This window comes from Ahaetulla prasina, chromosome 2 (assembly GCF_028640845.1).
Source record: "Ahaetulla prasina isolate Xishuangbanna chromosome 2, ASM2864084v1, whole genome shotgun sequence".
Classification (NCBI taxonomy): Eukaryota; Metazoa; Chordata; class Lepidosauria; order Squamata; family Colubridae; genus Ahaetulla; species Ahaetulla prasina.
Genome location: NC_080540.1, coordinates 24,047,681 through 24,075,076, shown reverse-complemented (window position 1 = coordinate 24,075,076; position 27,396 = coordinate 24,047,681). Strand labels below are relative to the sequence as shown.

General features: G+C 45.6%; 1 protein-coding gene across 1 annotated transcript in view; it reads left to right on the top strand.

The window, feature by feature from the left end:
- LOC131190418 (zinc finger protein 91-like) overlaps positions 1–27,396 on the top strand; it is a 222,221-nt gene that overhangs the window by 42,289 nt on the left and 152,536 nt on the right. The window contains exons 4-7 of the mRNA XM_058167739.1: positions 828–1,256; positions 2,547–2,661; positions 2,789–2,856; positions 16,298–16,427. Of these exons, the coding sequence (XP_058023722.1) occupies positions 828–1,256; positions 2,547–2,661; positions 2,789–2,856; positions 16,298–16,427 (742 nt within the window). The remainder of the gene's footprint in view (positions 1–827; positions 1,257–2,546; positions 2,662–2,788; positions 2,857–16,297; positions 16,428–27,396) is intronic.

Here is a 27,396-nt window from a genome sequence, read left to right as displayed (position 1 = left end):
TGTGTCTGTTTTCTCATAGAAAGGGAGACAGAGGGTTCTCACTCTAAAAAAGGGAAGAGTCACATGCCTAGTTCTCATCCTGGTGCAGATTTATGAGTATCAGGAGTGGGAGACTCCTCTAGATCCCATATTTCTCTACCTTTTCCGTGATTATAACAAGCATGGAGGAAAGCAGAGACCACAAACGCTGCTCTCAGGAATAAAAAGAGATCCTCAAAATTAAAGTGGTGGCGGGGGTTGGGTGGGCTGGAGAATCCTACACACCCCATTTCCTGGGAAACTCCTAGTTCTGGGGAAAGCTTGCATGAGAAACCTGAAGCAGGAAGTAAGAAATATATTTGCAAGTAAGAGAGGCAATAGATTATGCCTACATTCTCAATATGTGCTGGATGACACTAAACTAGGTTTGGATCCCCAATTGTCTGTATGTAAACCAGAATCCTAAACCAGGATCAATTAACTGCATTTCATTTTATGTGAACTGAACGTTCATGCTTTGTTAACCTGTTCTGGGCAAGAACTGGGCAGAAGATGCTGGAAGAAGGAGCCATCCTTTCACAAGTTCATGACCCCATAGGAATCCAGAAGGTATAAAATCCACCCACTCTAAACTCCATTTTGTCAGCATTCCCAGAATCACATGTGGTTGGTGGATCTGCTTCAACAATAAGGGGAACCTTTCTTTCCAATCGGCCTCCAGCCTCCATTTTATTTCCAGCGCCTTCCTCCTATATTAGAACTGAACCAGATGGATATTTCTTCCAAGAAATGAAAAAGCATTTGGAGATACACAACTTTCCTTGCACTAATTTAGAATTGTGTTATAGGACAGAGAAAGAATGGCAAGCCTTCCTTTAGCAAGTGGGGGAACTGGAAAAGGCCCTTCCGGTGCTCAGTCTGGAATCCACGGGGAGATGTTGGCAAGAACTGGGCAGAAGATGCTGGAGGAAGGAACCATCATTTCACAAGTTCAGGCTTGGAATTTCAGGAATGTCCAATATCAGGAGGATGAGGGTCCCCGAGGACTTTGCAGCCGACTCCACTACTTTTGTAGTCGATGGTTGAGACCAGACAAGCACACAAAAGCGCAGATGCTGGACCTGGTTGTTCTGGAGCAGTTCCTGGCCCTTCTGCCCCTGCAGATGGAGAGCTGGGTGCGGGAGTGTGGAGCAGAGACCAGCTCCCAGGCGGTGGCCCTGGTGGAAGGCTTCCTCCTGAGCCAGGCAGAGGAGAAGAAGGAGCAGGTTGAGTTGCAGGTGAGAGGACTTTCTCTTGGGACTCCAGAAAAAGTTGAATATAATAATATGTTCATATTTTTGTGTCCTTTTAAGAGTTTTATTAAGTTTATTAAGAGATAAAATACAAAAAAATGTAAATAGTAGGAACTGAAGGGAAGGGAAGGGAAGAGAAAGACGTGTAGGAGAAAGGGAGGGGGGAATTCATTGAAAATCGGAATCTTTTTAGCACAGTCGAATAAAATGGTAACATTACAGGCTCAACTTTTTACTTTTACATACTTAATAGGTACTAGCAAATTCTATAACAACAAACTTGTTCTATCAGCAAAACTAGAATAGAATAGAATAGAATAGAAAGCATTGAAAGGGACTTTGGAGGTCTTCTAGTCCAACCCCCTGCTTAGGCAGGAACCCTATATCACTTAAGACAAATGGTTATTCAATCTCTTCTTAAAAGAAAGAGAAAAAAAGCTAACACAGTTCTGGGCTGCATAAACAGAGTGATAGAATCAAGATCACATGAAGTGTTAATACCACTTTATAATGCCTTGGTAAGGCCACATTTGGAATACTGCATCCTGTCGCCACGATGTAAAAAAAGAAGTGGAGAATCTAGAAAGAGTGCAGAGAAGAGCAACAAAGATGTTTAGGGGACTGGAGGCTAAAACATAGGAAGAATGGTTGCAGGAGCTGGTTATGTCTAGTTTAATGAAAAGAACAACTAGAGGAGACATGATACCAGTGTTCCAGTATCTCAGGGGCTGCCACAAAGAAGAAGAATTGGTGGAAATTAATCAAGGAGAGAAGCAACTTAGAACTACGGAGAAATTTCCTGACAGTTAGAACAATTAATCAGTGGAACAACTTGCCTCCAGAAGTTGTGAATGCTCCAACACTGGAAGTTTTTAAAAAGATGTTGGATAACCATTTGTCTGAAGTGGTGCAGGGTTTCCTACCTGGGCAGGGGGTTGAACTAGAAGACCTCCAAAGTCCCTTCTAATTATTCTATTATTCTATTCTATTCTATTCTATTCTATTCTATTCTATTCTATTCTATTCTATTCTATCCCTATCCCTATCCCTATTCCTATTCCTATTCCTGTTCTATTCTATTCCCCCAGTATTTCTTTGCTTTGTCACAAGTCCAGCAGAGATAGTAAAAAGTTCCTTTTTTAAATTTACATTTCAATCATGTATTTGAAATTCCATTATACATCGTTGGCAGTTTATCATGTGTTAAATAGAGGTACATATCACTTCATGATGTGTAATATCCATTAATTCTTTTCTCCTGCATACGATTTCAAGTCCTTCGCAATGGAGATCAGAGATCCTGAGAGAAAGAAGCATCCCTCAAATCTCCCTCAAGAACTGTCTTTCAGGGGGATCCCTCAGGAAGATCCAATTCAGGACACCTCAGGAGGTAATATAAGGTCCTTCTTCTCCTCTGAGAAATCCTAACTTTCTCACCTTCTCTGGGTCTTCTCCTGTATAGCATTCCTCTTCCCATTTTATTAATTATGCTTTTTGAAATTCTGTCTCCCCCACAGGGGAGAATAGAAGGAAGTTGATTCTTTGTTTTGGGGGAGCAGAAACCAGGATTGAACCTCCAACTCAGGTAAGAGAAGAACATTCATTTACTAGATGGCTAATATTTTTGTTGTTGCATGCTGAGAGCACACGTGTGCACGATAGCACACGCGTGCCGGCACCCATAATACAATGTGTGTGTGACACCCAGCCCGCACGCCCAGCTCCCCTGTGCATTTAACATGACCCCCTGCACTCCCTCACACAATGCACATACTGCTGCCCTACCCCATTTTGGCCTAGTAGGCCTCCCTGCAGCCTCCTGGGACCAAAAGTGGGCCACGGGGTGTGTGCTGCACCCCCTGTGTTCCCCGTAGCCTTATGCAAATGTGACCCCCTGCCCCACCCCATGTGCATGTTACCCTCCAGTCTTCAGCATACATCTTCCACATGTGTCCCACCAAACGGCGCATGCGCAACAGAGTCCCAAAAAGCAGCTAGCTGGTTGGAGGCATGCATTCATGCGTGGTGGAGCACATCTGGGCGACGGCTTGTATGCCCGCAGAGAGGGCTCTGCATGCGTGCCATAAGTTCCCTGTTGAATTCCGCATGCTGTGGTGACAACTCGGGTGCGGCATTCCTGATTGATTGACTTACCGTGCGGGAGTTTTGTTGGGTTCCTATTGGTTGTTCCGATCTGACAGCCGAATATAAAAGGGCTGTCAGCTGTTCTTCGTTGCCCGGTTCTGTCAGCAGTTGCTGGTTATTAGTTGTCAAATAAAGAGTTCTGTTTTAATCACCCGGGTCGCCTCAGTAATTACTCCCTCTGCCTCGTACTAAGCACTGGCGATGAGAGTGGGGATACTGAGGCGAGCGGTGATCTGAGTCTGGAGTGGCTGCGCTGCGCGTGAAGGAACAAGATGTGGAATCGAGGCAAGTTCTTGCTGTCAGAATGGCACCGCCGACCTTCGCCCCTTTTGATGTGGCCGCCGAAACGTGGGAGGCATACATGGAGAGATTTGAGTGCTTCTTAGAAGCAAATGATTTTACCGATCTCTCCAGCAACCGGAAGCGGATGCATTTCTTAAATTCTTTCGGTCCTAAGGTATTTGCGACCGCCAGGGCATTACTCGCCCCTGCCCCACCCCATGCCAGTACACACGGCACACTGGGAGATTTTGAGGGAGAAGCTGAAAGGGCATTACGCGCCCACCCCCTCCCAAATTGCCCACCACTTTAGGACACTCCAGGAGGAGGGAGAGTCAGTTAATCAGTACGTGGCCTCCCTCAGAACTGCAGCTCTTGATTGCGAGTTCCGGGACTTAGAAGACTCCCTGCTGGAACAGCTGGTATGTGGGGTAAATGACATATGGCTGCAACGGCGTGTGTTAGCAAAGAAGGAGTTGACTCTCCAAACCGCTTTGGAAGAGGCTCAAGCATCAGAGATGTCAAGCAAGTTGACTGCCAATATTCGCAAGTTCCACACCCCCACTGGCCAAGCTGCGGCCGTTCATTATGAGGAAGCCGTTTCTACCGAGGGAGACACGAGGAAGCTGAGGTTAGCCGTCTGAAAGCCTTTGTTACCAAGAAGAAGGGCAGATGGAAAACACCCATTGCTTCCTGCCTAAGCTGCGGTGATCCCCATCCTCGTTCAACCTGCCGTTTCTGGTCAGCTACTTGCCGCCGTTGCGGCAAATCTGGCCATATTGCTAGAGTCTGCCGTTCAGGCAAACAGGCTTCCCCATGAGAATGGCCAAGGCTTTTTTTGGCCAAGCAAAATATACCGGGTGAGAAGTGTTTCACCATCTTCCGTGGCCGTAGGGTTGCTGAGGTGACAGCCCAACAATCTGATCAGGAGACTCCGAACAAATTGACTTAACTGTCAAGATTGAGGGGGTGTCCTGCTTAATGGAGGTTGATACGAGTTCCACTAAGTCAATAGTTTCTTGGGCCACTATAAAAAAACTAGTGCCTTCGTTGCTGAAAAGTCAGTTGCGACCCTGTCCAGTCCGGTTGCATGATTATCAGGGAAATTCTACTCCAATAATTGGCCATGGCCGTTTTCTGGTCAAAAAAGATGGGTTCACTGGCCGGCTTCCTTTGATTGTGGTAGACGGATCTCTACCCAGTCTCCTGGGTTTGGATTGGTTCAGCTCTTTAGGGCTGGGCATTTCTGGTATTCATTCCACTGAGGCCACCAGCCTTGACCATTTGTATCAGGAATTCACTGATGTTTTTAGCGATTCTCTGGGCAAATATGTTGGCTCTCCTATTACCCTTAACTTAGACCCTCAGGTAGTCCCCATTAGGCTGAAGCCCTGCAGGGTCCCTTTTGCCCTCCGCCCTAAGGTGGATGCGGAGCTGGACAAATTAATCAGCCAGGGGTCCTTGAGCCCACTGACCATTCCCGCTGGGAGACCCCAATTGTTATTCCCATCAAATCGGATGGCTCTATTTGCATTTGTGCGGATTTTAAATGCACCCTCAACAAAGCCTTACAAGCAAATCCATATCCTGTTCCGGTGGTGCAACATTTGCTTCATTCTCTGGGGCCGGGATCTATTTTTGCCAAATTGGATCTGGCTCAGGCATACCAGCAGCTCCCCATGGATGACGCCTCAGCTGAGGCACACGATCGTCACCCATCGGGGAGCTTTCAGGTGTCGCCGCCTCCAGTTTGGAATTAGTATTGCCTCAGGTTTAGTGCCTGGCGTCATGCCCTACTTCGACGACGTTCTCATCTCCGCTTCTTGTTGTAGTGAGCTCATCGATTGAATGAGGGCTGTCCTAACCCGTTTCTGGGAGTCAGGGCTTAAGTTGAAGAAGTCCAAGTGTGTCATTGGTGTTCCCCACGTGGAGTTTTTAAGTTACCTTATTGATGCATTTTGCATCCACCCCACTCCTTCCAAGGTTGCTGCTATCAAACACGCTCCTGTCCCCTCTGGCAAAATGGAGCTTCAGGCCTTTTTGGGGCTCTTGAACATTTACAGCATTTTCCTGCCCCATAAGGCCTCTGTCGCTGAGCCGCTTCATAGGCTCCTGGACAAAAACGCCACTTGGTCCTGGGGGCCGTTGCAATCCAAGGCTTTCAAGGCTGTTAAAGACTTGTTGGCATCCTCTGCTGTGCTGGTTCATTACAGTCCACATCTTCCGCTAGTGCTGACAGTTGATGCCTCTCCTTATGGGATAGGTGCTGTATTGAGCCATAAGCTTCTGAGTGGTTTGGAAGCCCCCATCGTGTTTTACTCAAGGACTCTGTCCATTTGGACTTTGCGGGCCCCTTTTTTGGTCGCACCTTCTTAATTGTGGTAGATGCATATTTGAAGTGGGTAGAATTAGCACTCATGACTTCCACCACATTGGAGGCAGTTGTTCAGGTGCTAACTCGCCTTTTTGCAACCCATGGTATTCTGGATGTCCTGGTTTCAGACAATGGGCCGCAACTGACTTTTGCTACTTTCCAGGCTTTCCTGGCCGCCCAAGATTTCCGTCAGGCCCTGGTAGCTCCTTTTCATCCGGCCGGAAATGGTTTGGCCGAGAGAACCGAGGGGGTGGCAGGACAGGGTCTCCACTTACCTATTGGCCCAACACACTGCGCCCTGCCCATCTACCAACCGAAGCCCTGCAGAAATGCTCATGGGCCGTCGCCTTCATACCACCCTTGACCGACTGCATCCCAGTTATGTGGCCGACACCCCCCCGAGAACTTCACCGCACCCCCAGGACCTTTATTGAGGGGGACTGGGTCTACTCACGAAACTTTTGGGGTGAGCCACGGTGGTTGCCGGGTACTATTACTCATGTTACAGGTCCCTGTTCTTACAGGGTCCGACCAGAGGACGGCAGAGTTTGGCAGCGTCATGTGGATCAAATTAGGGGGCGGTTCCCAACACACCTGCCGGCTGGCGGGTCCAATATGCAGCTTGCCACGCCCGAAATGAATACAAGCAGCCCCGAAGTCAGAACCCAAATAACACCCGTCCCACCAGGCAAAAGCAGCCCAGCAGGGTGGCCAAGAGCAGTGCTGCCAAAAGGGCAAAGAGGTCCCCTGAGGCCAGCAGCAGCACAGGCAGTCACTTTTGCCAGTTGATGCAGGGGAGTGGCAAGTGTGTCAAAAGGGAAAAGCAGGACTCAGCTTGCAGCAGCTGCCTGAAATATGCTTGCAGCGAAATAAAAACATTAATAAATCCAGAAGTCTCTCACCGTTGCTGTGCAAAGCTGAGCATAGCTAACAAGGGCTGTGCCTTCTCCCTTTCAAAACATGCTGGGATGTGATCTGAATAAGACCGGCTTGACTTGGACTTCCGGTGTCCCTGTCAGGGAAACACAGAGGGAAAAGAACGAGCTCTGTTCTTTGACTCTGTTTATTTTGTGCTTGGGGACCCTTCGAAGGGGTGTTGAAGGCTTGGAGAGCTACATGAACCAGAGGGGAAGCCCGGGGGTCAGTCAGGTGGTATGCAACCGCCCGCTGGAACGAGGGAAACCCTCTTTAACCCGGCGTGAATGCGTCTGTCATCTCATTCTGACATGGCTGATCCGAGGCTGTGACAGCGCATAATAGAATTGGAAGAGGAAACTTAATCAGCACACTGTGCCCATTTTTACTGGTGAGAGACTCCCAGATGCATAGCAGTTGGAACTGTCAAAGTGAGTAAAAACAGAGTATTTGGCAAAATACAAGACAGCTCCAGCAGGAAACGAGTGGCGAGTTAAAGAGACGAGCCGTGACTAAGTGAAAGTAATTGGCGAGAGAGGAATTGGGTGAAATAGAAAGGAAGACCAAAAGCTGACCATAAAGGGAGGAGTGAGAGGGACATAACGGAGGAAAAGGAAGAGCAAGGGAAAAAAGAAAACCTTTCACTTTGAAAAATGATGAGGAAAAAAAGGATTGATGAAAGACAATCAAAGACGGAAGGAGATCGGGTGTCCAGGGAAAGTACGAGAGACAAGGAAAGGAATCTGGAGGATTAGAAGATTTGTGAATAAACAAACTGAGAACGGTGTGTGGTGGAGGAAAACTGGAATATATAACGAAAAAGTGGAAGTGGAGCGGCAGAAACAGCCCGGACTCAAATAGCTGATATAATGTTAAAGACATTTGAAAGGGTCAGTGAGAAGACAGTGAAAGAGTGAAGAGAAGAAGGGGAAAAAAACCCTGTAAAAACTGAGAAATCCAGATATAACAGAGCATTGGGAAACTTTAAAAGTTAAAATAGAGGGCGACTTTCGAGTGAAATAGCAAATAGACTGTTATATTATTACACTATAGTCTGTGATCAACATTCTGGTAATAGGATATTTTCTGATGGTGATGTTCTGATATTGTAACTGTAATTTTTTCCCCCCAAAAAAGTTTTATTTTAACATTCATATCCAATAATATATTTAGTGCACCATTATATACAATTAATCGGACCTGCCCGGTCACCACCCCCTTCCTTTAACTCTCTTCCCTTCTCTACCTTCGTCTACTTTCCATGACCATCCTCCCCTTCTCTTATCTACATCTTCTCCTCCTTCCTCCCTACTCCTTTCTTCTCCCTCTTCTATCCCTCTTCCTTCCTTTCCTCTTCCTCCTCTTCTCTTTCCTACCTCCTTCTCTCTTCTCCTTCCCTCCTTCCCATCATTCTGAAATGGTAGCCAGGCAGCTCCGATCTTACATTAATTATACATCTTCAGTCATCTCTGTACATTAACCATCAATCCATTTTCTACCCTCATACCCCCCTCCCCCTCCTTCCCCCCACCCCCCGGGACTTCCCAGAACCGAATACAGGGTATAAAACTAACAGTCAAAAATTAAAATATAACACAAATCATAATCCATAGTCACTCCTTAAAATCTCAACTCCCCTTCCAGAAACAAAGAAAATACATTTCTTCCAATCCATTATATATCAAACCATTCCATTCCTAGAGTTCTCAGAAATTTCCGATTGAGTTGGTGTTTGTTCTTCAATAAAGTACATAGTTTTTGATATCCAACCTTCATCAATCAATATCAAAAGAACGTTCCATCTTCCAATATTCACCAAGGATTCTTCTGTAATGTCTTTCTTCATTAGGCAGTCTCACAAAAATAGTTCATATTTCCAACTTAATTTCTTAAATTTTACTGTCCAACCTCCAAAGGTAAAAAATAATCCATCTTTTCATATCTTTGGTATCATTTACATACATCCAATAATATTACAAATATTATTATTAATCCTATATTATCTCCACAATATATCAGTTGTAATAATTAAAATCTTCACTTTACTTTGCTTATATCAAATAACATTATTAAAATTACACCTATAACTTATCCAAAATATATCAGTTATAACAATTAAATTCTAGTTAACCATATAACAACGTTACATCCATCTCTCAAATATAATATTTAATCCAAATTCCTAAATTTTACTATCTATCCTCCAAAATTAAACAATATTCCATCTTCCTATTCCTTTATACCTCAAATATATCAAATAGTACCCCTAAAATTACACATTTATATCCAAAATAAATCATTTACAAAAATTAACCATAATCATATATAATAAAATTAAACATTCTCCCTCCCCTTATCTTCTATCTTACACATTTTCCACGATCTATTCACCATTCAACTTAGCATCTATCGATTAAGGATTCCCAATCTTTAATACATTAGTGTAGAAGTCTCGTGCTTTAAAAACTGTATTAAGAAAATACTTTCTTCCTTTATAATTCACTGTTAAGCCAGCTGGAACCTCCCATCTAAAATATATCTGATGTTTCTTAAACTCATCCACTAAAAGGCAAATTCTTTTCTCTTTCTTAACATTTTAGGAGGAATTTCCTTCATCATTATTATATCTTGTCCTAATATTTGAAATTTATTTTTATAAAATGCTTGCAAAATTCCATACCTAATCTTCTTATTTGTAAAATAAATAACCACATCTCTCGGTAAACACTTCTGCCTTGCCAACCAAGAATTAACACGATAAATTTTTCAATATTAACTTCAAAATCTTCTGGTTCCACTCCATCTATCTGAGCAAAGGCCTGAGTAAAATCTCTTTCAAATTTTCTTCCTTACATTCTTTTAATCCCTCACCCTTATAGCATATTCCATTAATTTATATTGTAATATAACCCTTTCTTCATCTGCCCTATCTACCTTAACCTGAATATCATCTATTTTATTTTCTAAATTAAAATATAATTCAATTGTTTTGACTTTGTTCTTTCTTCTTAACATTTTAGGAGGAATTTCCTTCATCATTATTATATCTTGTCCTAATATTTGAAATTTATTTTTATAAAATGCTTGCACAATTCCATACCTAATCTTCTTATTTGTAAAATAAATAACCACATCTCTCGGTAAACACTTCTGCCTTGCCAACCAAGAATTAACACGATAAATTTTTTCAATATTAACTTCAAAATCTTCTGGTTCCACTCCATCTATCTGAGCAAAGGCCTGAGTAAAAATCTCTTTCAAATTTTCTTCCTTACATTCTTTTAATCCCCTCACCCTTATAGCATATTCCATTAATTTATATTGTAATATAACCCTTTCTTCATCTGCCCTATCTACCTTAACCTGGATATCATCTATTTTATTTTCTAAATTAAAAATAATTTGAACCTCTATCTTCCTTTGCAAATCTAAATTAATTTGGTTAAGTTCTTCCAGTCTTTCTTCGGTCTGAATATTAGATAGCAATAATGGGGTAATTGATTCCTTTAATTTTTTTCATCTCCCTCCTCTGCTCTTCCACCGTATCCTTAAAATCCAATATTTCTTTCTCCATTTCATTAAATTTTTGATCTATTTCTGAAAGATGAGCCTCCATAAGCTCCTATAAAAATTCCTTAGACCTTCTTTGATATCTTCTTTCAATTTCCGTATCTGAATTGAAAAAATTTCCAATATTTTAGAAGTAGTTAAATCTCTTTGCTTAAGAGCCATTTTTAAACTAAGTAATACCAAGAAGAAGAAGAAAAAAGAGAAAAAGAAAAAAGAAAAATTCAGTAAACTATTCTTCTTAAACACCGTAATAAAAAGATAAAAGAAACAAGAAAAAAAATCCATTTAAAAAAATATATCTTGTTATATTCTTCTTAAAGGTTCCAGGCCAGCAATTGTAATAAGCATTTCCTTAGCTTTCACTTCCAATACACAAAATGGCATTTACTTTCAATACACAAAACACCATTTCCTTTCATCATCTCCAATCTTGACTACGAATACATTCTCTGTCAGGGAGTTAAAATCTTCTTACAATCAGATGCTAACGCTCCTGTTTCAACTCTGTCCGTGTTAGCAGTCCTTCAGTAATCCATTTCAGTCGCGGAGATGGACGCTGCGTTTTGTTCTGCCACTTGGCAGAAGCGTTCCGGATTCTGGAGCTTTTTTCGGGCTATAGAAGGAGCGTTCCCACCAAGCCACCAGACTCTTCCTGGGGCTTTCCCTGGGAGCTCTACTTCAGCCCAAATGCTCACCTCCCCCTCTTTGCCCGAGGGAAGAGGTTTTCAAGCCACTTGACAGCAGATTAACGCTGACTAAGCGGCTCTACAGAATCACACAGAACTGGCGGTCTGAATAGACCGCCACTAACGAAGCGGAGCCACCGGAACTCTGTAACTGTAACTGTAATTTTTGTGGTAAAGCCATATTTATAAGCATACAATGAAATATTGATATAGACAGTAATTTAAGGTTAGTTAGATTGTTTTGAAGGTATTATATTTAACATAGAATTATTTATAATTAATATTTATTAGAAAATAGGATATTTAAGTTAATTTAACCAGCTAAATTAATTCGACTGGTAACCATAGAAGATCTGTTTAGAGTAATTCATAATTATATCGTATTGAATTGTACGCTCTTATAATTGACTTACGGTTATAAATGTTAATAAGCTTTTGGGTAGGTAGCTAACGATAATAACAATAATAAGAATTGAAACTTAGAACTTAGAATCAGCAAAACGTGAAAGAAACAAACACTGCAATATTGATAGGTAGTGGTCAAACTTACTTTAGATATAAGGGGGGGAAAAGAACATAACTATAGGAAAATTAACCTAGGGGGATAAAAGAAAATACTACTAGCGATAAAAACAGTGGCTGGTGATCTGGGAAAAGATTTATAGAATTTTAGAGTAAAATTCTAAAAGAAATGACAAGTATCACTACCACAACACTGAAAACAGGGGAAAAGGCAGCATCAAACCCAACAGCGGCGATGGCTTCTCCATCAACCCAAAGAACAATAGAAATAATGCTGTCCACAGAAAAAACAAGCCCCAGTTTGACTTCCCAATCGATGCAGTCTACTCTCGTAACGATACAGGAAACGATGATGAAACTTCAGGAGATGATGACAAAAAAACATGGAGAACTGAAATCCAACATACACATTTTAGACAACAAAGTGGATTCAATTCAAGATGCGATACAAAGAAATAAGCAAAAAATTAGGTCCGTGGAAATAAAAGCTGAACAAACTGAAAAAAAACTAGAGCAGATAGACCAAAAAATGATGGCAGCGAACAAAGATTTGGAAAGTACGCTAATACATCTACTTCTGACCAGCCTTCATGTCATTCCTTTATCATGCTTCCTTCCAGAAACCTAGTGCTATGCATTGGCATGAACACATCAAGATTAGCATGCACCTGATTCCCATTGTTCTGCTCCGCAAAACTAGCAGATCTAGAAATCACAACTTTTCTGGTTCCATCTGTAAACCTATACCCTTTGGAACCTGGCTCATACCCAATAAACTTAAGCTTCCTGGCCTTTTTCTATTCTTTTCTCCTGGTGCCTTTGGGACTATGCATCCAGGCATAACTGTCAAATGTCCTTAGATGAGCCAAGGAGGGTTTCCTTCCATGCAACAGGAAATACAGTGTTTCTTTTATCGCCACACTCCATCTCTTGCTGTCTTCATGGCTTCCCCTCAGTAAACAAGGTTGACTCAGCCTTCCATCCTTTATAAGGGGGGTAAAATGAGGACCCAGATTGTTGGGGGCAATAAGTTGACTTTGTATATAATATACAAATGGGTGAAGACTATTGCTTGACATAGTGTAAGCCGCCCTGAGTCTTCGGAGAAGGGCAGGATATAAATGCAAAAAAAAAACAACCACAAAAACCTTACTCACACTTGCATCAGCAAGCAATGAGTCCTTCATGGCCTGTTTCTCACCATTTCTTCTTGCAACCACTCCGTTTACAACCAGCGAATATGGATTCGTACATCTAAACTTCTTAGTTGGAAATTATTGTTGGAAATTATCAGACATAAACTCTGTTCCCCTGTCTGTTTGCAGCTGCCATACTTTACAACCATACCGTCCCTCTACAACTTTTACCCATTGCTTGAATTGTTGCAATATTTCTGTCTTGCTTTTTAGCAGATAACAAAGCCCATGTCTCCTGTAATCATCTACTATGACTAAAGCACACCTAGCTCCTCCTAAGGAGGGTGCCATAGGGCCAATCACATCGGCGTGCACTAACTGCAATACTCTGTTTGTTTGCCTTCAGCTTTTCCTACTTACAGGTTACAGCCTGGACTTTGACTCGTTACAAACAGCGCAATCTAAATACACTGAGGGCCTTTTGATTGTGGATGGATTAATAGATCTAGAAGGAAGAGTATTTTGATGATGGTTGGCTACAGTGGTGGGTTCCAAAAATTCTTACTACCAGTTCTGTGGGCATGGCTTACTTTGTGGGCATTGCTTGATGGTCATGTGACTGGGTGGGCGTCTTGGTGGTCATGTGACTGGGTGGTCATGGCTGGTTGGTCATGTGACTGGGTGGGCAAGGCCAACTTGACATCACTCAGATCAAGGGTTAGGGTTAGGGTTAGGGTTAGAGTGCCTGGCCTCTCCTCGCCTCAAAGGCCTCAACAAGATACAATTTCCCTATTTATTTACTACTACTCAACATCCAAAATATACAATTTAATCCTATGTATATATGTCCTATGTGTACATACATATTACATAGTATAGAGCAGGGGTCTCCAACCTTGGCAACTTTAAGACTTGTGGACTTCAACTCCCAGCCAAATTGGCTGAGGAACTCTGGGAGTTGAAGTCCACAAGTCTTAAAGTTGTCAAGGTTGGAGAGCCCTGGTATAGAGTGTATATAGGCACACAAAAAAATACATTATCTACTATATATGCTGTATGTGTAGTATACACACACACACACACACACACAGCTCTTCTAAAACTATACACATTCAACCTCACTTACTACATTTGGAAAAACACACCCAGAGTCCACTTTCTGCCACACATTTAACTATAACGTCTGTACATTTAGAACATTACATACACCTTCAGATGTTCTTCCCTAGCTTGTACATGACTGTTAGAGCCTGGAGAGGTCATGGATTGAATAAAATGTGGTGAAACTCACTTAACAACGCTCTTGCTTAGCAACCAAAATTTTGGGCTCAATTGTGGTCATAAGTCAAGGATTATCTCTGCCTTTCTCTGCATGGCAGCCTTGTCCTAGTAAACTCCTTTTCCTTCCTGGCAATTTTCCTCTGTTAGAGGCACCAAAATAATCCAGACGATATAAGGTTTCCTGCTGGGTTGGACAAGATGGCCTCCAAGGTCCCTTCCAGCCCGAGATTGCTGTCCTGTTTCAAAGTGTCTTCTGAAGCCACGTCTAGTGCCAGGGTTTGTGGGCCTTACTTCTTCTTTCTCTCCCCCTTCCTTCATCTTCCTTCCTCTTTCTTCTCTTTTTTCTTTCTCCCTCTCTCTCTTTTTTTCTCTCCCCCTTCCTCTTTCTTTCTTTCTTTCTTTCTGTCTTTCTTTCTTACTTTCTTTCTTTCTGTCTTTCTGTCTTCTTTCTTTTTTTCTTTGTCTTTCCCTTTCTCTTTCTCTTTCTCTTTCTCTTTCTCTCTCTCTCTCTCTCCATGTCACATCTTCTTTTAGGGGGGGAGGTTCAATTCATCACCCAGTTAAAGATTGAAATGAAATGCTCCAGGCTGACAGCATTACTTTCAATGACATTCGGCTCCAGATCAGATCGGGCTTTTTTTTTTTTTTTGGCATGAAGGAGGAACAAGGAGCGAATGAAAAAAAAGGATCCGTCTCTCTCTCTCTCTCTCTCTCTCTCTCCCACCCCACTTCCCTTTTACTTTTCTTTAACACGTTCCCCTTCCCTCCCCAAATCTCGGGAGGTGCGGCCTGTGGAGGAAGCCTCCTCTGTGCAGCAAAGCCCTGGAGGCGGCTGCAGGAGGGCGAAAAGAAAAAAAAAGGCTCGGCCTCTGAAGCCACCCAAGGAGACCTCCTTGTGTGTGTGTTTGGCGGGCTGAGGTGAGCCATGTGAAGGGAGCCTGGGGAACCATGCCAGCTGTGATCGGCCACTTTCCTGCCACTGCTGCTGGCGCCTCTTCCCTTCTCTTCACTAAGAGAAGTCGGAGAGGAAAAGGCAGTTGCTTCATTGCGTGTTTCTCTGTGTTTCCACCCAAGCCGCAGCCGCACTCCCATTTGCCACAAGCAGTAGATGGGAGGGCGGCTGTAGCTGACTTGGGATGGAAACGGCTGAGCCTTTTTTTTTCTTTCCCCCTCCTGCAGCCGCTTCGAGGGCTTTGCAGCACGGAGGACGCTTCCTCCATAGGCTGCGACATGGGAGTAGCCGCCTCCCAAGGTTTGAGGAGGGAAGTGGGTCGTGTTAAAGAAAGGTAAAAGGGAAGCGGGGTTAGGGTGGGTGGCAAGCTGGCCACGGGGACAACAGGAAGGCTGCGTGGAAGGCAGGCAAGCATGGCAACAAAAGGAGAAGGCTACTAGCTCCCTTCCCCACAGCCGGGTGGCCCTGCCATGCTTGCCTTCCTTCCCGGTGGTCCCCATGCCCAAGCCTGCTTGCTTACCTTCGCAAGCTGGACACAGGGAAGGCCGTGTGGAAGGCAGGGAAGCATGGCAGGGATACAGGCCACGTGTGAGGGAGTAGGGGAGGCAGGCTGGGATGGTGAGAGATGGCAGAGGCAGTTAGGTAGGGCACGGCTTGCAGGCTTACCTGGCAGGCAGATCAGGGCTGCTCAGCTGGGGCGCAGTGCTTCAGACAGGCAAGCTGCAAGTGAGGACCCATGCAGTAGAAGTGAGGAGTGACTCGGTGGAGGGGGCAGGGCCAGTGAGTGGGGACTGGTTCAGGGGTGTGGTCAGCCCACGGTTTAGCGACGCAGCCCAAATTACCGCTACCGGTTCTTCCAAAATGATGTGAACCGGTAGCAACCCATCACTGGTTGGCTGGCTGGCTGGATGCTTGGTAGATCAATTGATCCAGGAGGAAACGGGGCTTATTGAACCTGAATGGCACTGAAAGTCCTACAGAATCATTCAAATTGATAAAATGTGTCTAAAATATTTATTTAGTCAAATGTTTTTTGTTCTGTCCATTTGTCATCTAAACCAAAGCATACTTACCTTAGTGTATATGTTTGCTTTGGGAATTTCTAAACAATAGGAAAGATCCTGCAGTGCCTCCTCAGTCTGTTTTGTACTTTTGTTCCCTTTCAGGAGGGTCTTGTGTCCTTTGAGGAGGTGGCTGTGTATTTCTCAGAGGAGGAGTGGACTCAGCTGGATCCTCACCAAAAAGCTCTGCATTGGGAAGTCATGTTGGAGAATTATAAGAATGTGGTCTCTCTTGGTAAGAGTTTCCTACTCTCCAGTCAGAGAGTTCAGGAAGCCATTTTGTACTTAATGTCATTAGTTATTATTTCTTATGAAAACATCTCTAAATAGATATCTTCTCTTCAGAGGGAGAAGGAAAAGTTCTGTTTTTTTACTTCTCCAAGGAAGGAAATAGGTCTATGTCATTCTGCTTAAATGTATCCGATCCAATTTATTTTTCTATTTGTATTTAAACATTTTAGTGACAAAGTAATTCCTTAGTTTGAGGTAATGCCAAACTCCATCACACAGATTTCAACTATTTTGGCCCAGGTGCTTCCATATCTTTCACGTTTTTTGACTTAATGTCTTTTTCAAGGTTTTATGCTTCATCAATAGAGATACTATTATTTCTATATCATGCCATTATAAGGATACAGATATGCAGTATATATTAGAATTTGGCACAATACCTGAAGGCAATTAATATGACTTCCGTCAGAGTGAACTTTTTCCCTAACCTTTCTCACTTTCATTTTTCTTTCCCTTTGAAGGTGATAATGGGATAGACAATAAAGTCTCTGGAGAAACAATCAAAGTATTTAGACAAGAAGACGTAATGCAGAAACCTGCAATTCAAACAGAATTCCAAAGGCAGGAGAGAAACCTGTCAAATAACTGGAATAAGGGAAGTTCATCTTCGATTGTTGCTCAGATGCAGGACTTTATTGATCAACGAGGAAAACTAAAGAATAAATATATTGGGAAAGATGTAAGACTCTTCAAAGACACATTAGATGTAAATGGACCCTCTCCATCACAAGCCAAAGGACGAGCCAATATATGCAAAGATGAAGGGATAAATTACAGTTGCATATTCACACTTTCTCAAGAAAATGGGTCTCTTGAGTCACAGAAAAGTTTTCACATGGGAGAGAAGCCATATAAATGCATAGAGTGTGGAAAGAGCTTCAGATTAAGCAATAATTTTACGTGTCATCAAAGGATCCACACTGGGGAGAAGCCATATAAATGCATAGAGTGTGGAAAGGGCTTTAGCCAAAAGGGTATCCTTATTTACCATCAAAGGATCCACACCGGGGAGAAGCCATATAAATGCATGGAGTGTGGAAAGGACTTCAGTACAAGCAGTAAACTTACATCCCATCAAAGGATCCACACAGGAGAGAAACCATATCAATGCATGGAATGTGGAAAGGACTTCAGTACGAGCAACGGACTTACATGCCATCAAAGGATCCACACTGGGGAGAAGCCATATAAATGCATGGAGTGTGGAAAGGACTTCAGTACAAGCAGTAAACTTACATGCCATCAAAGGATCCACACTGGGGAGAAGCCACATAAATGCATGGAGTGTGGAAAGGACTTCAGTACAAGCAGTGAGCTTACATGCCATAGAAGGATCCACACAGGAGAGAAGCCTTATAAATGCATGGAGTGTGGAAAGGACTTCAGTACAAGCAGTGAGCTTACATGCCATAGAAGGATCCACACAGGAGAGAAGCCTTATAAATGCTTGGAGTGTGGAAAGGACTTCAGTACAAGCAGTTCCCTTACACTCCATCAAAGGATCCACACAGGGGAGAAGCCATATAAATGCAGGGAGTGTGGAAAGGACTTCAGTACAAGCAGTTACCTTACACGGCATCAAAGGATCCACACGGGGGAGAAGCCATATAAATGCATTGAGTGTGGAAAGGACTTCAGTACAAGCAGTTCCCTTACACGCCATCGAAGGTTCCACACTGGGGAGAAGCCATATAAATGCATGGCGTGTGGAAAGGATTTCAGTACAAGCAGTAAACTTACACGCCATCAAAGGATCCACACCGGGGAGAAGCCATATAAATGCATGGAGTGTGGAAAGGACTTCAGAACAAGAACTTACCTTACATGCCATCAAAGGATCCACACTGGGGAGAAGCCATATAAATGCATGGAGTGTGGAAAGGATTTCAGTACAAGCAGTAAACTTACACGCCATCAAAGGATCCACACAGGAGAGAAGCCATATAAATGCTTGGAGTGTGGAAAGGGCTTCAGCACACCCCATAGTCTTATTTCCCATAACATGATTCATAGACTGGAGAATCCCGAAAACAAAGATACATTTGGGTGAGAATGTATGCTAATTATTGATTTAATGGGTTCTGTGTATAGATTTCCAATTTACAGACTGAATTCTGAAAAGGGTTTTTCTGCGGTTCCCCCTCCTGACAGCTGTAGAGAGATGAATTTAGTAATGAAAATAAAAACAATAGACATGTGTCATTATAATTATGATTTCTACTTTTTTGAATGTATCAGTATATACATTATATAGCAGTGTCAAAATGGAAGTTCACGGGCCGGTTGTGTCACAATGCAGGACACACCCATCCCAGCTCCGTGAATAGGGAAACTGTCCCAATGCGTCCCATAATGGCAAAGTCACGTGGGGAGTTTGAAACCGGTGGTATATAGGTTCATTTTATTTTATTTTTTTAGAAAAGACCTTCCTGTTCCCCAACTGTCATCATTCTCCCTGTTCGTCATAGCTCTCAGAGGGATGCAAAGACGTTTAACAGATGTTGCTTTCCTAAACCCAAATGGAAAATATCAAAAAATAATAAAGTTGCACCCATGGTATAGAACTGGGATCCCCAAAAGTAATTAAATTTGCAACCTCAGTGAAGAACTGAGACCTGAGTCAGCCGGTCTCTATGCAGAAACATTGAACATCATTCAGTCAAAGGCCTCAGGATATGAGGGAATTGTCACATGCAGATCAATGTAGAGCGTGTGGGAAGAGCTGAATGGATGAACAATTCCTCTCTCACAAAAGGAGCCAAAAGCACCCCAAGTGCTTGTGCAATTTTGTTTTCAAGCATTATGGCCGTATTTTGCTCTTCTGTAGTGTGGTGAGGGCTAAGAAGTCCACGTTTGATTTAAATAAAATTAATTAAATATCAATGGTGTGGTTTTCTTCTAGTCTTGTATTATATTCATCTATTAAACTCTTTAGTTGCTTTAAAAATGTATTAACACATGAAGATTTTTGGAAGGATTTGGAGGGGGTACATTTCAGGATTTGAGAGGCTCATGTTAGTTTGAAGCTCAATTGTCAGTAATAGTGTCAGGCGTGCCTCCATTCAAAACCCAAGAAAGAAAAACCCCAACTCCATGTTTATAGAGTGAGGTACTTTTACTGAGTATGAACTGAATGCAATGAAAGAAAAACAAGGTCTGAGGCAATAGGCGTGAAAATTAGATTGTCAGGCCTGGAAACCATACTAGGCCGTAGGTCCCAGACGCTGCCACATTTCTCCCCTGAGGGGAAGAAGGGGGGGTGATGGGTATGGTTACATTCTTCAAGCGGTGAAGGTCGGATTGTGTTCGCATCTGCAGAAGGAGTGGCAAGAGGAGGTTTCAAATAAAGTGGAAGAACGTTGGACCATGTGACCGGCAAAGGGGTTAGGGGGATGGGATTCTTGGGGTTTGTATAACTCAGAAAAGAATCCAGAAGTTTCAGTTTTGGAATAATGTCAAGGTTCCAGAAAACTGTTGTGACTCGTCCTCCCTCCTCTCCTCAGCCGGGCCCATCCCGTCTCCAACCGGGCCTGTTATCAAACTCCGAGTCTGATGAAGATGAAGATGAACGGCCTGTCATGCCTCCAGCCCCCGGGCCTGGCCCCATGCCCGGAGACGATTCCAGGAGTGAACAAATAAGCCTGATAAACCTCACTCATACGGCGTGTGTTAGAATAGAATAGAATAGAATAGAATAGAATAGAATAGAATAGAATAGAATAGAATATAATTTTTTATTGGCCAAGTGTGATTGGACACACAAGGAATTTGTCTTGGTGCATATGCTCTCAGTGTACATAAAAGAAAGATACGTTCATCAAGGTACAACATTTACAAGACAATTGATGGTCAGTAGATCAATATAAATCATAAGGATTGCCAGCAACAAGTTATAGTCATACAGTCATAAGTGGAAAGAGACTGGTGATGGGAACTATGAGAAGATTAATAGTAGTGCAGATTCAGTAAATAGTTTGACAATGTTGATGGAATTATTTGATTAGCAGAGTGATGGCCTTCGGGAAAAAATGTTCTTGTGTCTAGTTGTTCTGGTGTGCAGTGCTGTATAGCGTCGTTTTGAGGGTAGGAGTTGAAACAGTTTATGTCCAGGATAGTATTGTTCCTTTGGCTCAGCCGTCAGAGGAAGCCAGCCAGGGATTGGAATTGCTCGGGCCTACTCCTTCTGACTCCTCCCTTTCCCAAACAGCAGAAGACAATTCAAAGTGGGAGGATCCTCACTTCCGGAGATCTGAGAGGCGACGCCAGCAGAAGGAAGGGAGGGGCAGGCCTGGATAAATGCTGAGTCATGGAGCCACACCCCACAGCCTATATAAAGGACCTGCTTTTGGCATTCCAACCTTGAGTCAAGCAAAGTCTCATCTAGTTTGCTGATATCGGACTCTATCACTGAAGTCACAACTTGGACTCCTGCCTGCCCTGATAAACCTCGAAGAAATTTGGCAAGCTGCAGAGGCTTCGTTGCCATGTTTGATACGGACTTCCTTAACCCGGTCGTCGGAGGGGGGGGGGACATGACATCAACCCACTTCTGCATAAAAAAGAAACTCTGAAGCCATTTTCTTTCAAAGTTCTTTACTAGCATAAGGAAACTGGCACACGATGAGTGAAATTCCAAAACTGAAACTTCTGGATTCTTTTCCCAGTTATACAAACCCCAAGAGTCCCACCCCCCCTAAACCCCTTTGCCGGTCACATGGTCCAACGTTCTTCCACTTTATTCGAAACCTCTTCTTGCCACTCGTTCTGCAGATGCGAACACAATCCAACCTTGACCGCTTGAAGAATATTACCATACCCATCACCCCCCCTTCTTCCCCTCAGGGGAGAAATGTGGCAGCGTCTGGAAACCTACGGCCTAGTATGGTTTCCAGGCCTGACATAGATATTGAAAGCAATCCCAAATCCCTTCCACCAAGGAACCCAGTTCAGTGTCCAATCCACATCTCCCCAAGGTGTCATGTGGGGCTCTTCTTCAGATGGGCCTCATCTCTCTGGCATGCCGGAATGGTTGACCTTGACAGCTGTCAGTTCCTTTCACAGCTGCTTGAAGCCTCTGAGAAATTTCCTCCCTTTTCTGGAAACATCTCCATCAGCTCGCTTCCCCTCCCCCAACACCCATATACCAGCAAAGCCTCCCCCCTCCTGTTAACAATGTGTGAAAATATGGTGAAAATATGAAAATACGGTTCTGCGCATGCGCCAGATGGCGCGGTGCTGAAGATCCGGCTTCGGTGTTTCTGAGGCCCTCCGAGGATGGCAATGCCTGGGCCGCCCACCTAGCTGCCTGCTGCCCCTGGCCTGGATTACCATCTGTCCGGCAGCCGTGGGAGAGGTCTCCGGACATTTTTGTGCCCACGGCTGCTGAGAACGGGGCCGGGTAAGCAGGCGGTGAATTCCGGCGGCCGTGTTTTTTCGGGCCCGGTGGTGGGGCGATGACTCGGTGTTTTTTCGGCCGATTTTTTCGGCTGATTTTCAGCCGGTTCCTGCAGTTTGCTTTCGGGATTTGGTATCTCTTGGCTGGTCTGCTTCCTGACTTTTACATCTTGGCATCTTGGCTGTGCTGTGCCGTTCGGGTCTGGGTCCTTTTGCTCTGATCTGGGCGATATCGACAGCGGAGACGTTCCATCTGTCTCCTGCCACGTCGTCCATGGCCTCTCCCTGCTGCCAGATTGCGATCATGGTGTCCTTCATAATCCAGCCTCTCGGAGAGGTTCAACCTGCTGGACAGGCCTAAGGAATCTTAAATTTACACAAGCGCAAAATATGAGAGAAAATTTTTATAAGATGTTTTATAGATGGCATTTAGACCCCCAAAAATTGTCATGTATGTATCCTAATGTACAGGCTGGAGATGCGATTGGAGATGCGATTGTGAAGATGCCACTTATTACCATATATGGTGGACTTGTAAAAAAGTTAAAGAAAATAGATTATTGCGCATGTCCAAGATGGCGCCGCGCCGCTGAACGGGAGATGCGGCGACAGGCCTCTTTTGGACCCAACCGGGCTGGGGGGGGTCTTTTTGAGAACTTGGACCCCCCGCCCGGGTAGAGGGCAGTGTGATGAGTCAGGGGAGGGATAGATTGGGGCTGGGTGGCTCCGGGTCGCTTCAGGAGGAGCCCCGGAGCGCTCTCCCCCCAACGGCGATGGCCCGGCCTTTTCCAGCGGCCGCGGCCGGGCTTCGCATGGCCTTGGGGAGAGCCCCGGAGCTCTCTCCCCTTATCGATAGACCATCGGCGGTGATGGCGGCCTGGCCTGGTCTTTCCCGCCGGTGGCGGCGGTGGCCGGGCCTTCAGTAGCGGCGGCGGCGGCCGGATCAGCGTTGCTTTGGGAGGAGCCTTGGAGCTCTCTCCCTCCAGCGGCATTGCCATCAGCGGCAGCAACGGCGGTAGCGGCGGCCTGGCCTGGCCTGACCGGTCTGGCGACCGCCTGGCCCGACAATGGGCTGCTGGGCCCGGCGAACTGGCCTAGGGGTCGGAGCCGGTGGTGTGGCCCAGTGGGCCCAGCGGGCGAGTGGCCTATTCCAGCGGCCTATTCCAGCGGCCTGGCGGCCGGGCCGGTTGGGCAGCCTAGCTTGGAGATCGCAGGTGGGCCCGATAGACGCCTTGTTGGTATCATCTTGGAGGCTGTCCTCGGGCCTAGTGGACGCCCCCTTTTTATCATCTCTACCATCTAGACGACGTCTATGGACCGCCTGTGGGGGGGACTTTTTAAAGACCTTTTTAAGATCCTGCTCCTCCCCCCCTGGACTTTGGGAGAGAGATGGCTTAGCGGCTGAGCGGCCTGGCCTAATGGATGCCCCTGGCCTAGCGGTGTAACAGCTTCCCCCATCCTCTTTTAACCACCCCTCGGGACTGTATAATGAGGGGTTGGTGAAACTGACTGAATCATGGTGGTGTTATCCATCTACCGCCCAAGAACTATTCCTTAACTGTGCTCACCCGGAATTGCCGGTATTATCAGTTATCATCTTGACTGGTCCAGGATGGGCCTGTTTGCCGGACTTTTACTATGCGGACATTCACAGCGGCTGACCTTCTTGCCCTGTGAGATTCCCCTCTCTCGCGGGTTTGGCCCCCTACACTATCGAGGGCCCATCTTGAGGACGGGTTTTGGAACCCCGAGAGGTGGCATGCCAAAAATAGGAGACTCAGGGGATTTTTAATTAACTGTTTTAACCGTTTTTTTAAGGGGAGTTTTAATGGGAATTTTAAGGGGGGGTGGATGGGTGGGGGGGGAAACCCGTCATGGAGGGGGCTAGGTCCACCATGTGTTCGTGGCGGTAACTTAATAGGTCCTAGGGTTGTGGAGAGGGGTGTCGTTCCAGTTTGTCAGGGTCGAGCTATTACTACGGTAAGTGGGAGAGGCAGATATGACAGAAGGGGGGGGCCACATCAGGTTTCGGGGGCTCGCTCGCGCTGTTTACGAGCGATTGCATGCTCCGGCCCCCCAGGAATTTCCCGTGACCTGAGTGGCCAGAGTAATCGGGACCAGGGTCTTCGGCTGATGTTATGTAATGCCAGGTCCGCGGTTAATAAAGCCCCCCTGATCTCAGATCTTATTCAGGAAGGGACCGCGGACGTTATGGGCATTACGGAGACCTGGTTGGGCACCGAAGGGGGGGTCCCCCTAGTGGAGATGTGCCCACCAGGTTTCCGAGCATTCCATCAGCCGAGGGCCCAGGGTAGGGGTGGCGGGGTGGCGGTTATTATTAAGGAGAGTCTCGAGCCGAGGGAAACCACTGTGCCTCAGATAGCTGGGTGTGAATCCCTCTACGTGAAGTGGGGTCGTAGAAATCAGGTGGGCTTGTTGATCACGTACCTGGCTCCTTGCTGTGTGACAACAGCCCTGCCTGAGCTGTTGGAGTTGCTGGCCGGGTTGGCAGTTGAAGCCGGCGTAGCATCCTCAGCAGCTCAGGAGTTCATGGCTTCCATGACGGCCATGGACCTGATTCAATTAATTGATGGCCCTACCCACATCGGGGGAGGCACCCTAGACTTGATTTTTATCTCTGGCCAGTGGTCTAATGATCTGGTTTTAAATGATTTAGTTGTCGAACCTTTGTCATGGGCAGATCATTTTCTCCTTTGTCTAGACTTTCTGATCGCTACCCACCACCGCAGGGAGACGGAACCAATGCGTTGGTTCCGTCCCAGGCGCCTGATGGACCCGGAGAGGTTCCTGACGGAGCTTGGGCCGTTTTTCGAGCACCTGGCCCACGACTCGACTGAAGAACTAGTTGCGGCCTGGGAACAGGCTGCAGCTGGAGCTTTGGACCGTGTCGTGCCTTTGCGGCCTCTGACCCGGCGTCGGTCTCAACCAGCTCCTTGGTTTTCCGAGGAGCTGAGGGAGATGAAGCGCCGGAGAAGACGCCTAGAGAGTGTCTGGAGATCCAGCCGTTCTGAGGCTGACTGGACACTAGTTAGGTCCTATAGTAGGACCTACCTAGTGGCAATGAGGGCTGCGTTCCCACGTTCCTCCCTCATTCTGGCCGGCAGATAACCGCCCGGCCGCCCTGTTTGGGTGACCCGCCGCTCCTTCAACAGGAGGGGCGGAGGACCCCTACAAGGCGTGCCGAGGAGTTTAACGGTTATCTATCGACAAAATCTTTCAGCCGGGACGGACTGGATCAAAATTGGGTAGATCCAGGCGAGGGTTCTGAGACCCGTCTTGTTGAGGTGGTTTGGGATGACTTTGATCCTGTGACTCCCGAGGACATGGACAGGTTGCTGGTTAGGCTGAACGCCACCACATGTTTACTGGATCCGTGCCCCTCCTGGTTAGTACTGGCTACTCGGGAGGTGACACGAGGCTGGCTCAGGGATTACAAATGCTTCTTTGCGGGAGGGTCTTTCCTGTGGCCTTGAAGAGGCGGTGGTGAGACCCCTCCTCAAGAAGCCTTCCTGGACCCAGCTGTTTTAGGGAACATCGCCAGTCTCCAATCTTCGCTTCACGGCGAAGATTGTAGAGAGTGTGGTGGCATGTCAGCTACCCCAGTACCTGGATGAAGCTGTCTATCTAGACCCATTCCAGTCTGGCTCCCAGCCCGGATACAGTACGGAGACAGCTTTGGTCGCACTGGTGGATGATCTCTGGAGGGCCAGGGATAGGGGTTACTCCTCTGCCCTGGTCCTATTAGACCTCTCAGCGGCTTTTGATACCATCGACCATGGTATCCTGCTGCGCCGGTTGGAGGGGTTGGGAGTGGGAGGCACCGTTTATCGGTGGTTCTCCTCCTACCTCTCTGACCGGACGCAGACTGTGTTGACGGGGGCAGAGATCGACTCCAAGGTGCCTCATGTGTGGGGTGCCGCAAGGGTCGATTCTCTCACCCCTCCTGTTCAACATCTATATGAAGCCGCTGGGTGAGATCATCAGTGGCTTTGGGGTGAGATACCAACTGTACGCTGATGATACTCAGCTGTACTTTTCCACACCGGGCCACCACAGTGAAGCTGTTGAAGTGCTGTCCCGGTGTTTGGAAGCCGTACGGGTCTGGATGGGGAGAAACAGGCTCAAGCTTAATCCCTCCAAGACAGAGTGGCTGTGGATGCCGGCACCTCGGTACAGTCAGCTGCAGATGCGGCTGTCTGTCGGGGGTGAGTCATTGGCCCCGATGGAGAAGGTACGCAACTTGGGCGTGCTCCTGGATGGTTGGTTGTCCTTTGAAGATCATTTGGCGACCGTCTCCAGGAGAGCATTTTATCAGGTTCGCCTGATCCGCCAGTTGCGTCCCTTCCTGGACCGGGATGCCTTATGCACAGTCACTCATGCTCTCGTTACCTCTCGCCTGGACTACTGCAATGCTCTCTACATGGGGCTCCCCTTGAAGAGCACCTGGAGACTTCAGCTAGTTCAGAATGCGCTCGCTGGTTATTGAGGAGCGGTTCGAGCTCCCACATAACACCTATCCTGCGCAGACTGCACTGGCTACCTGTTGTTTTCGGTGCGCTTCAAGGTATTGGTTACCACCTTTAAAGCGCCCATGGCTTAGGACCGGCTATCTACGGGACCGCCTACTGCCGGCCTCTATCTCCCATCGTCCGGTGCGCTTCAAGGTATTGGTTACCACCTTTAAAGCGCCCATGGCTTAGGACCGGCTATCTACGGGACCGCCTACTGCCGGCCTCTATCTCCCATCGTCCGCACGCTCCCACAGAGAGGGACTCTCAGGGTGCCGTCAGCCAAACAGTGTCGACTGGCGGCCCCCAGGGGAGGGCCTTCTGTGGGGCTCACCCTGTGGAACGAACTTCCCCTCGGACTTCGACAATTACCTGACCTTAGGACCTTTCGCCGCGAACTTAAAACTTATTTATTTCGCATGGCTGGACTAGCTTTATTTTTATCTTGGAATTTTAATTGGATTTGATGGGTTTTTAAAGTTTTGTAATTTTATGGGGGAGTGTGTTATTTTAACATTTGGGCAAATTTAAATTAGTTTTTTAAGGGATGTTTTTAACTATTGTGTGTACCTGTATTTTATCTGCCTGTTCACTGCCCTGAGTCCTTCGGGAGAAGGGCGGTATACAAATTAAAATATTCATTCATATTCATATTCAAAGCATTTTGGATTAAAGTATGGTGGATCAGAATATTTTGAAAAAGAAAATTAAGTTTACCCCGCAGTTCTTTCTACTAGGAATAATTATGGATTGTACAGCTATAGAGACTAAATTGATTTTGAACTTAATAACAGCCGCAAGACTTTTGATTGCTCAATATTGGAAGAAAGAAGAATTACCTACAATTGAAGAATGGACACTTAAAGTATCAAATCTGGCAGAAATGGCAAAAATCTCTGCTTACTTGAAAGACTATACACAAGAAAAACATATTTTAGAATGGAAAATGTGGATTGATTATATTCAAAATAAGTATCAGATAAAAAAATA